Source organism: Pseudochaenichthys georgianus, chromosome 19 (genome assembly GCF_902827115.2).
Source record: "Pseudochaenichthys georgianus chromosome 19, fPseGeo1.2, whole genome shotgun sequence".
In the NCBI taxonomy this organism is placed as follows: Eukaryota; Metazoa; Chordata; class Actinopteri; order Perciformes; family Channichthyidae; genus Pseudochaenichthys; species Pseudochaenichthys georgianus.
This window is the reverse complement of record NC_047521.1, coordinates 7,390,654-7,403,788: the sequence shown is the minus strand read 5'-3', so window position 1 is coordinate 7,403,788 and position 13,135 is coordinate 7,390,654. Positions and strand designations below refer to the sequence as shown.

General features: G+C 38.1%; 1 protein-coding gene across 1 annotated transcript in view; it reads right to left on the bottom strand.

Moving 5' to 3' along the window:
* Nucleotides 1-966: 966 nt before the first annotated feature.
* The window catches only part of fmnl1b (formin-like 1b), a 73,308-nt gene continuing 61,139 nt past the window's right edge, over nucleotides 967-13,135 (bottom strand). The window contains 6 exon segments of the mRNA XM_034106932.1: nucleotides 967-1,042; nucleotides 2,386-2,465; nucleotides 7,688-7,802; nucleotides 8,612-8,707; nucleotides 8,891-8,992; nucleotides 10,085-10,248. Coding sequence (XP_033962823.1) covers nucleotides 1,037-1,042; nucleotides 2,386-2,465; nucleotides 7,688-7,802; nucleotides 8,612-8,707; nucleotides 8,891-8,992; nucleotides 10,085-10,248 — 563 coding nt within the window. The 3' untranslated portion in view covers nucleotides 967-1,036.

Here is a 13,135-nt window from a genome sequence, read left to right as displayed (position 1 = left end):
GATGAAGAAGACATTACATCTTGTTCAATTTGATATATTTCCATAACTGCACTAAGAAGAGAAAGACACTAAAGCAGTCACAGTAAAAAATGCTTTATTTGTTGAAATGCAGAAGCAAAGTAGAAGTTCATCATTCTTACACTTCAGTATTAAAAATAATTTAAATATATTACAAATCTTCAGCCTAAATCTTTCAGACCTCCTGCAGGACAGAGAGATGGATAGCAGTAATTAAGAATCTATTTCAAATGAAACCAATTAAAAAATCATGTCTGGAGCATTTTTAGGAAACCTATCAAAATGATTTATGAGTGGTCCGTCCGTCAAAGTTGATTTGAAATGCTTTTTGAAGATTTATTTCAAGCTGAGCAGGGTAATGAAGCACTCTCGTTACAAATCAGCCCCTTCTAACACGTAATCGTCCTAACAAGCTCGTATGACATCCAGTGTCATTAGCGTCAAGTGCAGCTAATATTCACCAACTTCAACATTAGATTATTCAAATCACAGATTCTAGTCATCACTTTATTCCGAAAGATGCCTCTGTGTGTGTGTGTGTGTGTGTGTGTGTGTGTGTGTGTGTGTGTGTGTGTGTGTGTGTGTGTGTGTGTGTGTGTGTGTGTGGTGTGTGTGTGTGTGTGTGTGTGTGTGTGTGTGTGTGTGTGTGTGTGTGTGTGTGTGTGTGTGTGTGTGTGTGTGTGTGTGTGTGTGTGTGTGTGTGTGTGTGTGTGTGTGTGTGTGTGTGTGTGTGTGTGTGTGTGTGTGTGTGTGTGTGTGTGTGTGTGTGTGTGTGTGTGAGAGGGAACAGCTTCACATGCATGATCAGTCACCTCTGCATTCCTCAACATGCATGAGGGAGAAAGACGGTTGCCCCGGTGAGTTAAACATCTGATATTTGTTGTGCTTGTCTACTTGAAGCTGTCAGTGTGTGCAGTGTTTTTTCAGAGCGAGATGTCTGAGGACACGTGGAGCTGTTGTCCTGGTTTCCACTTGGCGCTGCGTCGGCCGGCGTCTGCCCGTCTGTACGGCTGGTTCCTTAAATCTGAGGGGGGGACCAAACAGACACTCAGTGTGAGGTAAAATAAGTGGAGTAAAGAGCACACTATTTACCAACAGTGAATCACATGTACTCAAGTAGAAATAACATTTGAATGTAAGCGCAGTAAATGACAGGAATAACATCTGGAAGAAGTACTCTTATCTTGTACTTTAGTAAACATGGAAATACCAGTTACATGTAAAGGTCCTGCATTGCAATTGTTTCCCCAGTTAAAATGCAAAAGTACGAGCATCCAAATATACTTAAAGTACCACAAGTAAAAGTAGTCATTGTGCAGATTGGTCCATGTCAGAATATATGATATGTTTTATAATGATTGATCATGAAAGTGTTCTCAAAGCTGGTGAAGGTGCAGCTAGTTTGAAGTACTTTGTATACTGAATTTACTCCAGGTGGAACTAAAGCCTGATTCAACACTTGATTATATTTCACATCATTCATCCACATCTGTAAAGTAACTACAAATATTAAATAAATGTAGTGGAGTACAAGTACACCGTTTACCTCTGAATTGTAGTGGAGTAGAAGTATGAAGCAGTACAAAATCTAAATTGTATAAAATTGTACTTAAGTACAGTACTTGAGTAAATGTACTTAGTTACTTTACACCACTAGTTACATTACCCCGCTGGTCATTTATGACACCCAGAGCCAAAGCTTGTGTATCTTTGGTCTTGAATTTATTGGGTTGCCAAGTTTTGTAACAGCAATTACATTTTGAAAGGACCAGACACATATTTGTAGTAGTAGAGGTCATGTCTTGTTTTATGATACATTTCCTGAGGTGGTTTTTTGTCCTTCAAAGAAATGTGTAAAATAAATCAACATCAGGGGTACTGAAATACATGATATTTATGAATAACCATGTTTCAGTCTCAGCCTTGCATGTTGACATTAACAGAGCCAGTGAGCCTTTTCAATAACCCCTAAAAGTGTTTTACAGATATTGCAGGTACAAATATCTTTAAGAATTAAGTTGTAACATTATGATTTAGCTGTCATATTACAAGATCATGATTTTACAAGAAAGGTCCAATTCTATGATATAAAGTTACATTTTTGCTAGAGAACCATTGCAATATTCTGAAGTAGGGACGGGTTAACCCCAAGCCAATATGGATTCTTGGACTTTAAAGAATAAAGTTGAAGAAAAGTCACAATAATGAAGTTGTCATCGTAGTGCATTTATGATATTTCCCCGTAACACATACAGATATACATTAAGAGTCTGTGAAAGGTGCAGTGAGAGATAAACAGCTGCTCAGTCAGCGTCACAGTAAACAGAGTGAAGGAGAGACAGAGCAGCGAGGGATTTAAGAAGTCACCTCGTCGCTGAACACCGAGTCGCAGAAGAGACGGGACGAGCGTTTGGCAGAGCGCGCCGTGAAGGGCACGGACTTTAGAGCTGAAGACCAGAGAACCCACAGGGAGGGAGAGAGGAGGAGAGGCAAGGACACATACAAGTGAAGTAAGCATAAAGGAAGGAGTGAAGGATACAGAGAACACGGGACATGTTTAGTGAAGCCAACCAAGGTATTACTTAGAAACAAGTCACTAAGCTATAAGATCCCCTTTGAAGAAACTTTAACATACTGGAAAACATTTCTCTTTTCCAAGAAGATTGATATCATGTCCATTTCATTCAGTGCTGGAAGTCAGTGTGTGGTTAGCCTAGCTTAGCATACACACTGGAAGCAGAGGAACACAGTTGGTGGGCTCTGTGAAGGAGTGACACGATGCCACCAGGACTGCTTTGCCCTGGTCCCCAAGAAAAGAGTCACTCAGATGTTGGATTATTGCAACTAAACAAGAACTTTAGCAAACAAATGTTTATATACTTACACATTTTGTTAAGCATGAGAATGTTACCCTAATGAACACATTTATGATTTTGACAGCGTAAATACAATCGCCAGAAGTAAAAGCCAACATTAGGCCATAAATAAGCTACACCGTGGTGGCATGTCCGCACGACACCACCACTACGGTTTCAGCTTTTAATTTGTGTTATTGCACTGATCCCTTCTAAGAATAACGCCTTGGAATGTGTTTGAGTTAGAATAGTTGATAACTCAGGTTGAAAAGGTCAATAAATCATAAAGGTCAGTAAATCGTTTGGAGTGATGATGTTTAGTAGCCTCATTTAGCCACTATTCAGCAACAGCTTTGTTATAAAGCCAAAGGACAAGTGCTCTATTTATTTTAGCTGGTATTTTAAGTAGATTGGTTTAGTTTTATTTCTTTCAGTATCTACAACTCCAAAGCTAAACAAGTACATGTTTAATCTTTAAACAAACAAAAATGTAAAAAACGTTTTGAGTTTAATGGAGATCCATTTTGTCTGTTTAGTTTAAACAACATAGTGTTAATCAATGAGCTTTAGAGGAATTGTATTTCTTCAATCTAATTAAGGCCGACTGTTTTACCTGCCTCCCGTGCTAATGCTAAGCTAGGCTAACCACGTCCTGGAGCTAAAGTGTATTTCCCAAAATGTTTGTTTGATTCATTTCAGTCAGAGAACCAGAGGGATAGTGATTGAAATCCTCTTGTGTACAGTGTATTCTTGTGTTACAGCCGGTGTGTGTGTGTGTGTGTGTGTGTGTGTGTGTGTGTGTGTGTGTGTGTGTGTGTGTGTGTGTGTGTGTGTGTGTGTGTGTGTGTGTGTGTGTGTGTGTGTGTGTGTGTGTGTGTGTGTGTGTGTGTGTGTGTGTGTGTGTGTGTGTGTGTGTGTGTGTGTGTGTGTGGTGTGTGTGTGTGTGTGTGTGTGTGTGTGTGTGTGTGTGTGTGTGTGTGTGTGTGTGTGCAACACGTTCTCACTCCCATCCCGTCACATATTGACGGACGGTCAGGGCCCCTCCCCGTCGCTATATTACGTACAGGGTACCCCTTTCCCGTCATTTTCTACGGGCAGGGCGTCCCATAGACCTTCATTGCGGACACAGCGGACCCCTTGCCCGTCAGGCTTCTACGGGCAGGGCGTCCCATGGACCTTCATAATGCCTATTTTAAGGTTCATTTGGCCATTAAAATGCGTTTTGATCTCATTTTATGCGAGTAATGAGTTTTTATTTCTGATTATTTGTGCAGTACATGTACATGATGTTTAGTTTGCTAGTTATGACGAAGATTACTTCATGAATGTGTACACATTCATGGTTGCTAAGGTGGTTGCTATGGACGCTGCAACAGCTCCCAGACCACGTGATCAACAACAATGGCTGTCCTTCGTGTTATTCTCGGTGAAAATGCCTATTTTAAGGTTCATTTGGCCATTAAAATGCGTTTTGATGTCATTGTATGCGAGTAATGAGTTTTTATTTCTGATTATTTGTGCAGTACATGTACATGATGTTTAGTTTGCTAGTTATGACAAAGATTACCTTACGTCTGTGAGGAAAATACACGGGGCTCAGAGCCTCGTATTTTTAAAATCTTTTTTTCCTTCTAATTTATTATTCTTTTCAAAATAACACACTGTTATTTACTCACCAATAACACACAATATCCTTGCTTTTATTTATTGGTTTAATTCCATAATCTCTGTCTTTTTTGGCGTTCGTCAGGAACTGAATTTAACAATAAAAATAACCGGAAACTGACGTGGGCATTTCGAGCGATTACCCAAGATTCTCAGCTACGCTGATTGGATGTTTTAGCCGCAATGCATGCTGGGGTTTGGTGTTTATATTAGATGAAATCCGGAAAACATTTGAAAAGACTAAAATAATACTTAATTCCGAGTGTTCTTGCTTTTCTCTTTGGAAGTCATCACATAATGGCATTGTAATACACGGTTCGGCTGCATTACATATTACAGATATGCCGTAGTTCTTTATTTAGAGAGCCCTGATGAGAAGACCTTTGGAAAAACTGAAGAAATGCCGCCGAAACTGAATACTTGACGTGGATCATAAATATATCAACAATTAAAAAACTTCTCAATTTCTCTTCACACAATACGTCTCCTTGCAGTATCAACACTAATTCGGCTGACTTTTACATTTGATCTAATTAATAGATAGGTTATATTTACACCATAACGGTGCACAGCTGATATAAAAGGACTTGTAGTTTTTAAAGATATTACTGATTTGAATTGGATTGAATTTTGAATGTAAGAATGTAAATACTGAGTCTGAAATAGTATTGCAATATGCTGTAAAATTATGTGAAAGCATGAATAAAACTACACATCTTCAGATGTTGTACATACCAGTGTCTGTGTGTACCTTGTGTGCCTAGTGGTTAAAGCACGTTATTGAATTATTGTTTTTACGTGTTATATTTGATTAAAAAAATATTAAGAGTACATATACTTTCATAGGGGGAAAGTAGAAGGTCTGTGATAGAAATATAGAATATAAAAAATCAAGAAGATACTATAAGTGATCTCTTCAATAAAACAGTTTAGTGCAGGATGTACAAAGATATTAATAGGAGGAGGTGCAAAACAGAAAAACGAATTAACCTTTATTTAAACATTAAATAACAGATTACGGTCTTCTTTTAAATAAGAAAAAAACGTTGGGGGTATCTATCTACAGATAAATACAAAGTACTTAACGTCTAATATATTGCTTTCCTGCAATGTTAACTATGTTGAAGCACTTATTTTAACTGATATTATACATATGGATTATACTCTTATGTATGTAGATAGAATAAGAAATGTGCAGAATATGACAGTTTAATGGTGGAGGTACACACATATTGATAGATGTCTTGTAATGCACTGTTGAGGGACCTGTGACCCAAGTTTTTCATTCATTTCATAACTACACCGTAAGTTGTGTATGATATGTCAATACACCTTTAAAATCTTGAAATCTTGAAAGGGATGTGCAAAATAGCCATAATATATAGTCTTTAATTAACTATTAGTAGAGAATAACGAGTAATTAATATACTTTATTACTCGTTTCCATTAATGTCAATTGCAGATACATGTTTAGTCTTCTCAAGCACCAACTATCAAATATCTCTCCTGATTGTTGGCACTTCACCTTACCTGAATGTCACTCAGGTGTAACTAAAGTCTGATTTAAGGGTTGTTTATATTTCACATCATTAATCAGAATCTGCAAAGTAACTCAAATAAGTGTAGTGGAGTAAAAATACCAGGTTACCCTCTGAATTGTAGTGGAGTAGAATTACAAAGTATCAATGAGCGGTCATGTGGGTATATTAATGCTATATATTGATGCTGCGCATTATGGACAGCGATTTTCACCCATTTATTAATTATATGTTTTACATTTGATAACACCAATGTGTTTAATACTGGCAACTTCTAATTGTGGGGAAAACGTTCAGTAGAGACGTCCCATAGAACATTTTGCGAAACACAATAGTGTAGTGTGTAGTTCTGGGGGGGCGTTCGATTCCAGTTTTGGATAGTCTGGCGTGGTTTCGTTCCATTTCAAACAGCTGTTTGACGCTGTAACCTTGGCGCACTGCCACTCCAACATCCAATCCCAGACCTTGAAGAGTAATCACGGGGACTGTAGTCCTAAACGATAGCTGGGGATTCTGGGTAGTGTAGTGTCTTTGGCCATCCTAAACTCAAACATGTTGACAATCGCAATGATGCTCGAAATGTCCCTTATAGGCCTACGTCTGTTTCCGGTTATTTTCATTTTGAAATTCAGTTCCTGACGGACACCAAAAAAGACCGAGATTATGGAATTAAACCAATAAATAAAAGCAAGGATAACAGTGTGTTATTTTGAAAAGAATAATAAATTAGAAGGAAAAAAAGATTTTAAAAATACGAGGCTCTGAGCCCCGTGTATTTTCCTCACAGACGTAAGGTAATCTTCGTCATAACTAGCAAACTAAACATCATGTACATGTACTGCACAAATAATCAGAAATAAAAACTCATTACTCGCATACAATGACATCAAAACGCATTTTAAAGCCAAATTAACCTTAAAATAGGCATTTTCACCGAGAATAACACGAAGGACAGCCATTGTTGTTGATCACGTGGTCTGGGAGCTGTTGCAGCGTCCATAGCAACCACCTTAGCAACCATGAATGTGTACACATTCATGAAGTAATCTTCGTCATAACTAGCAAACTAAACATCATGTACATGTACTGCACAAATAATCAGAAATAAAAACTCATTACTCGCATAAAATGAGATCAAAACGCATTTTAAAGCCAAATGAACCTTAAAATAGGCATTATGAAGGTCCATGGGACGCCCTGCCCGTAGAAGCCTGACGGGCAAGGGGTCCGCTGTGTCTGCAATGAAGGTCTATGGGACGCCCTGCCTGTAGAAAATGACGGGAAAGGGGTACCCTGTACGTAATATAGCGACGGGGAGGGGCCCTGACCGTCCGTCAATATGTGACGGAATGAGAGTGAGAACGTGTTGGTGTGTGTGTGTGTGTGTGTGTGTGTGTGTGTGTGTGTGTGTGTGTGTGTGTGTGTGTGTGTGTGTGTGTGTGTGTGTGTGTGTGTGTGTGTGTGTGTGTGTGTGTGTGTGTGTGTGTGTGTGTGTGTGTGTGTGTGTGTGTGTGTGTGTGTGTGTGTGTGTGTGTGTGTGTGTGTGTGTGTGTGTGTGTGTGTGTGTGTGTGTGTGTGTGTGTGTGTGTGTGTGTGTGTGTGTGTGTGTACCTGTGATGATGTCCTCTATGGCCCCGTCCTTCCCCTCCCTCACCAGAGTAGACACCTGCCTCTTCTTCAGCTCTGCTATCAGGTCCATCTGCGGCAGTTTGGAGGCCGTTGATGCCTGAAACATCAAACATGTCCATGTCTGAATCTTTTTCTTTTCTCAAAAGCTGCTGATGAAAACCTAAAGGATAACTACGGTGTTTTACAGCTTAGATGTTATGATCTCCCAAATTACACATTTGACTGTTTACAGCATGTACAGCATACAGTCAATACATACCTTGGGCCGGTTTCTACCTATTCCGTTTGCACATGTAGAGAACAGTACACACATACAGTAAGTCTGTTTTAGGGATGGCTGTTTATTACTGAGCTTTAAATTCCATATTTTCACTCAAACTCTAATAACATGCAGAAGAAAATGAAGCGTACCTCCTTTAATTCTACTGGCGTTCAATTGTTTTATTTTGTCCCGTTCCACTTTCAGCTATTTGTAGTGGATTCGATTCATTTTAATTGTGTTATTTATTTGTGAGGTTTTAATATTTTACTTATTTGGATTTGTAGTATTTTAACTTTTTATCTCAATTTTTACGTAATTATTTTCTTTTTTGAAGGAGAAATGGATGTAAAGATCCTATTTACAATATAACTGAGTCAATTAAAGGTAGAATGAAGGAGTTTAAAGTTTCTAGGTTGTAACATTTTTATACCAACCTGTTTGCTTTAAACATCTATTTCTGGTTTTATTTTGAATATTATATAAATGTCCAATCTTCTCAAGTAACTAGGCATGTAGCATATTATTATTATAAGTGAGTGCAATAAAGAGATATTATCCTTTATACAGTACTTCTTTATGGTAATTGGGATGGTTTATGAATATGTAGATGCTTACACTGTATTTTGAGCAGAAACTAAATGTACCTTATCACCCACGACTTCAGGTTTGGGTGGAGTTGTTGGAGCGTCACAGTTCAGCACGTGGTGTTTCTTCCTCTGCTCGTTCTCCTGCTCCGCTTGCTGCCGGGGGGAAATCATTGAAATCTTGTATACTTATCTACGAGTAAAGGTCAAATAGAAAGTGTGACAGTAGCTCACTGATAGAGCGGAGAGTTTACAGTAATAGCTGTTTTATCAGTGGAGCCGCTATCTGCTCTGTCTGCTCATGCATGCTAGGAGTCAATATGATGAGCGTTATCTGACCTTGTATGCTTTGATGAACCTGACGAACACCGGGAAGAACATGGAGGGCGGCGTGGTTTTAGAGTTCTCTCCAAAGTACTCCACGGCAGAGTCAAACACATCCTGAAAGATAGAGGAAACAAATCTTTAGCTTCAATTCAACTCAAATAAAAAGAGTGTGAATCCTAATTGTATGGAGGCAAACATTGTGTTTTCTCCAGTGTATATCACTTAACAATACATTAAAAAAGGGATTTTTAAGTTATTTATTTAATTTTTTTCCAGGATTCAATTCACTCATTTATATTTTGTTCGGTGTCAATGTCTCAGGAAATAACATTAATGGCATAATAACATTTTACATCATTTTCTAACATAAAATATACGTATCTGTGTTTCACCTGGAAGAAAACATGGATTCTTTTGATCCTAAAACCATATTTTATTCTATTATTCAGGGTTCATACACTTTTTCACCAAGGTGGGCCGGGATCCCACCTCAGCCGGCGCGCGCCGGCCCTCACTTTCATTGCGCCACGGGGTTTTGAATGCACCCTCTGACTCGCGCGCGTTAGACTCCTTGGTCCGTGTTTCAAGGGTGGGTTGCCGACATCGCCGCAGACCCCTGACGCCTTTTACGTGAGCCGATCCCCGCTCTGACGGCACGACGCGGTCGGATGATTTTCAAAGACTTCTCCATGACCTTTACCTAATTTTCCATGACCAAAGAAATTACTCTTTCTCTGCGGTACCACTGAAAATGTTATATTGTAACATGGAACAGGAAAATAAGGTCTGAAACATGTCGTGCCGATCTAAAACAAATCAAATAGGCTTACTAGCTTCTACACGCTAAAGCAACTCAAATCTCTCAAGATTTGAGAGAAAACAAGAATATTGTTTTCCATGACTTTTCCAGGTTTTTAATGACCGTAAGAACCCTGATTATTATTATCATCATCACAAAAACAAAAGATTGACCCACGAAAATGACTTAATTGCACCTGTTTTCACAGACATAAATATATATATTCTTAAGTCTTAATAAACTCAGGAGATCAGTCGTAGGAAAATTGATCAACAGAATGACTTTTTGCACCGTGGCCTCTCAGGTCTTCTGTACGTTATCATCTAGAAGTCAAATGGTGGCCTGCTGTGTGAACTCAGTGCAATAACCTGTGATTTATGTTTATTTTGTAGGTAAATAAAACCGACCTGGGCAGTTTTTCCATCACCGATAAGGGATTGGAGCAGCTCAGTGTTGCTGCTGAGGAACGCCTGCAGCACAGGGTTGTCCTTCTCCACAGAGAACTCTCTCCTGGCGGCCTCCGTGCCTCGCTCCAGAGCGCGCACATCCTGTAGGATGCTGTCAAAAGAAACTACCAGAGAAAGGGGAGGGACTTGAGTGTCATTTCAAAGTTCAATTTAACACCCTTATCAGTGCTGATAGTAAAGTCATTCCATGATATGGTATTAATGGTGATGTAGGGGTCATACTGTGTCAGGGTGAAGGCAAAGATAACCTGCACAAAGGGAGAACTATGAATAAAAGCATCTTCTCACTGCCATAGCTCGCTGTGAGGGGGACCCAAGTTCCCATCAGCAAAAAAACGTGGGTTTGCTATCCTGGCTCCAAGATGGTGGAATGAGCTCCCCATTGACATCAGGACAGCAGAAAGCTTACACACCTTCCGGCGCAGACTGAAAACTCATCTCTTTCGACTCCACTTCGAGCGATAGAACTGCTAACAAAGCACTTATATACTAACAAAGGACTGGCTTATCTATAGCCAGTTGAGTAGCACTTGAAATGTTTGGCTCTATAAAACCTGATGTACTTATATGATTCTGTTTTCTTCAAGGTTGTGTCTTCCTGGTCGAATGTACTTATTGTAAGTCGCTTTGGATAAAAGCGTCAGCTAAATGCAATGTAATGTAATGTAATAACTCCTCATTCACTTCCGATGTATGACACACTTATATCTGCACTGGTTGGATGTACTGTCTAAGTGTAATTGGATTTAAAGCCATAGATCCATTCAGTTTCAATATAAACTTTATTTTAATTGCTACAAATCATCCTTAGAAGTCTAATATATGTTAGATAGTCTTGAAAAAGCCTGGCAGATGATCAAATTAAACAATTTGACACATTTAGAAATATTATGATTTATACTACTACCTTTATTTTACTGTGATAACAAATGTAGTTTTTTTTATAATAAAACTAACAGCTATAATTTTTTTTTCCCAACACCATTTTTAGGCTCTTAATACAATAATTTACAATTTCAAGATTTATAGTCATAAGATATATGTATATACATATAGTATATATATATATATATATAATATATATATAAATATATATATAAATATATATATAAATATATATAGTCATTCATCTACATGACAGAAAATAAGTCCTTGTCTTGTTTCCAGTTATAACGAAAGGTATTCTGTTGATATGGCCAAAAAAAGGAATTATATAAAAACAACAATAATGATTTTTAAGCTTTATTCTAAGATTACATCGATTTATAAAAATAGGATGTTATTAGTTTGACACTTCTCTTGATCACACTACTGCTATTGTTATTTAGTGAACAGATACTTGCCTCATTCATTTGTAATTCTTTGAAGCGCAACAACAAATTATTTAGCATATGTTTCATTTTGATTTGATTTATTTTACTCAAATCTGTCACATACAGTATTGCCTTTGAAGTATGCGTCTGTATTGTGAAGCTGAAAAGTACCTGTCAACATGACACTCCTACAACGATCTGCCCCTGAACACATCATTCCTACCACAATATATTGTTGCTCTGCCCCTGCAACACACTCTCACTCCCTAAGCGTCCAATAGCGACGTTTGGTCAGTGTCCGTGGCGTCCAATTGTGACGCTCCTAGGCTCCTTCAGCGTCATAAAGGGACGCAAATAGCTTTCAACTGATTGCAATGTATTCCCATCTGCATCGGGATTTGACGCTCATGGAAGCACCGCATTCGTTTGTGTCGGCTGCCCTTAAAGGTAATGTGAGCGTCCATTCCCATTGGATAACGGAGAATTGTACACCTGGATGTAAGTATTCCTCTTACTGTCGATTGATGTCACAGTGATATCTGCACTACTCGTCGACTACAAAACACCAGATTATCCTTGTTAATTACACAACATTGATTGGCTTAAATTGTGTGCAATGCTTTTGTATTTTGAGCCTGAAACATGCACTTGTCAAGGTTCAGAGGCACATTTTGCAAATATGGCAGTAGCCATCGATCAGCTTAAGATAAGATAAACTTTATTGATCCCAAGTTGGAAAAGTTGCATTACATCAGCATGTGTAACAGTTAAATATGCAGTGGTGTTTATTTGAAAATCATTTAGTATAATCACACAAATTCTGTGTTTTATATTTATTGATTGTTCAATACCTGACAAGGCCGGAGATGAAATATCTACATACATCTTATAAGAGTATAATACATTATGTATAATATCAGTTAAAATAAGTGCTTCAACATAGTTAACATTGCTGGAGGTATGCACAAATATTGATAGATGTCTTGTAATGCACTATTGAGGAACCTGCAACCCAAGTTTTTCATTCAGTGCAGAACTACACCACAGTTGTGTAGGCCTATATGATATGTCAATAAACCTTAGAAAATCTTGAAAGGGATGTGCAAAATAGTCATTACATACAGTCTTTAATTAACTATTAGTAGAGAATAACGAGTAATGAATATACTTTATAGGGATCCTATTAATATCTAATAATAAAAATAATTAAATTCAATAACATGCTTTAACCACCAGGTGTCCCTTTATATCAGCTGTGCACCTTTATGGTGTAAATACAACCTATCTACCAATTGGATCAAATATAAAAGTTAGTGTTGATACTGCAAGGAGACGTATTGTGTGAAAAGAAATGTAAGATGTTGTTTAATGGCTGATATATTTATGATCCACGTCACGTTTTCAGTTCCTCATGTTTGTCTAGAAGTCTTCTCATCAGGGCTCTATAAATACAGAACTACGGCAGATATGTAATATGTAATGCAGCCGAACCGTGTATTACAATGCCTTTATGTGATGACTTTCAAAGAGAAAAGCAAGCACACTCGGAATAAGGTATTATTATTTTTTATTTTAAATGTTTTCGGTCTGTTTCCGGTATTTGTTAATGACGATGTGCTGTGAGATGTGAGACTGGAATTGCACAGGGGAAAATAACGTAGGCTATCTTTAGATGCGG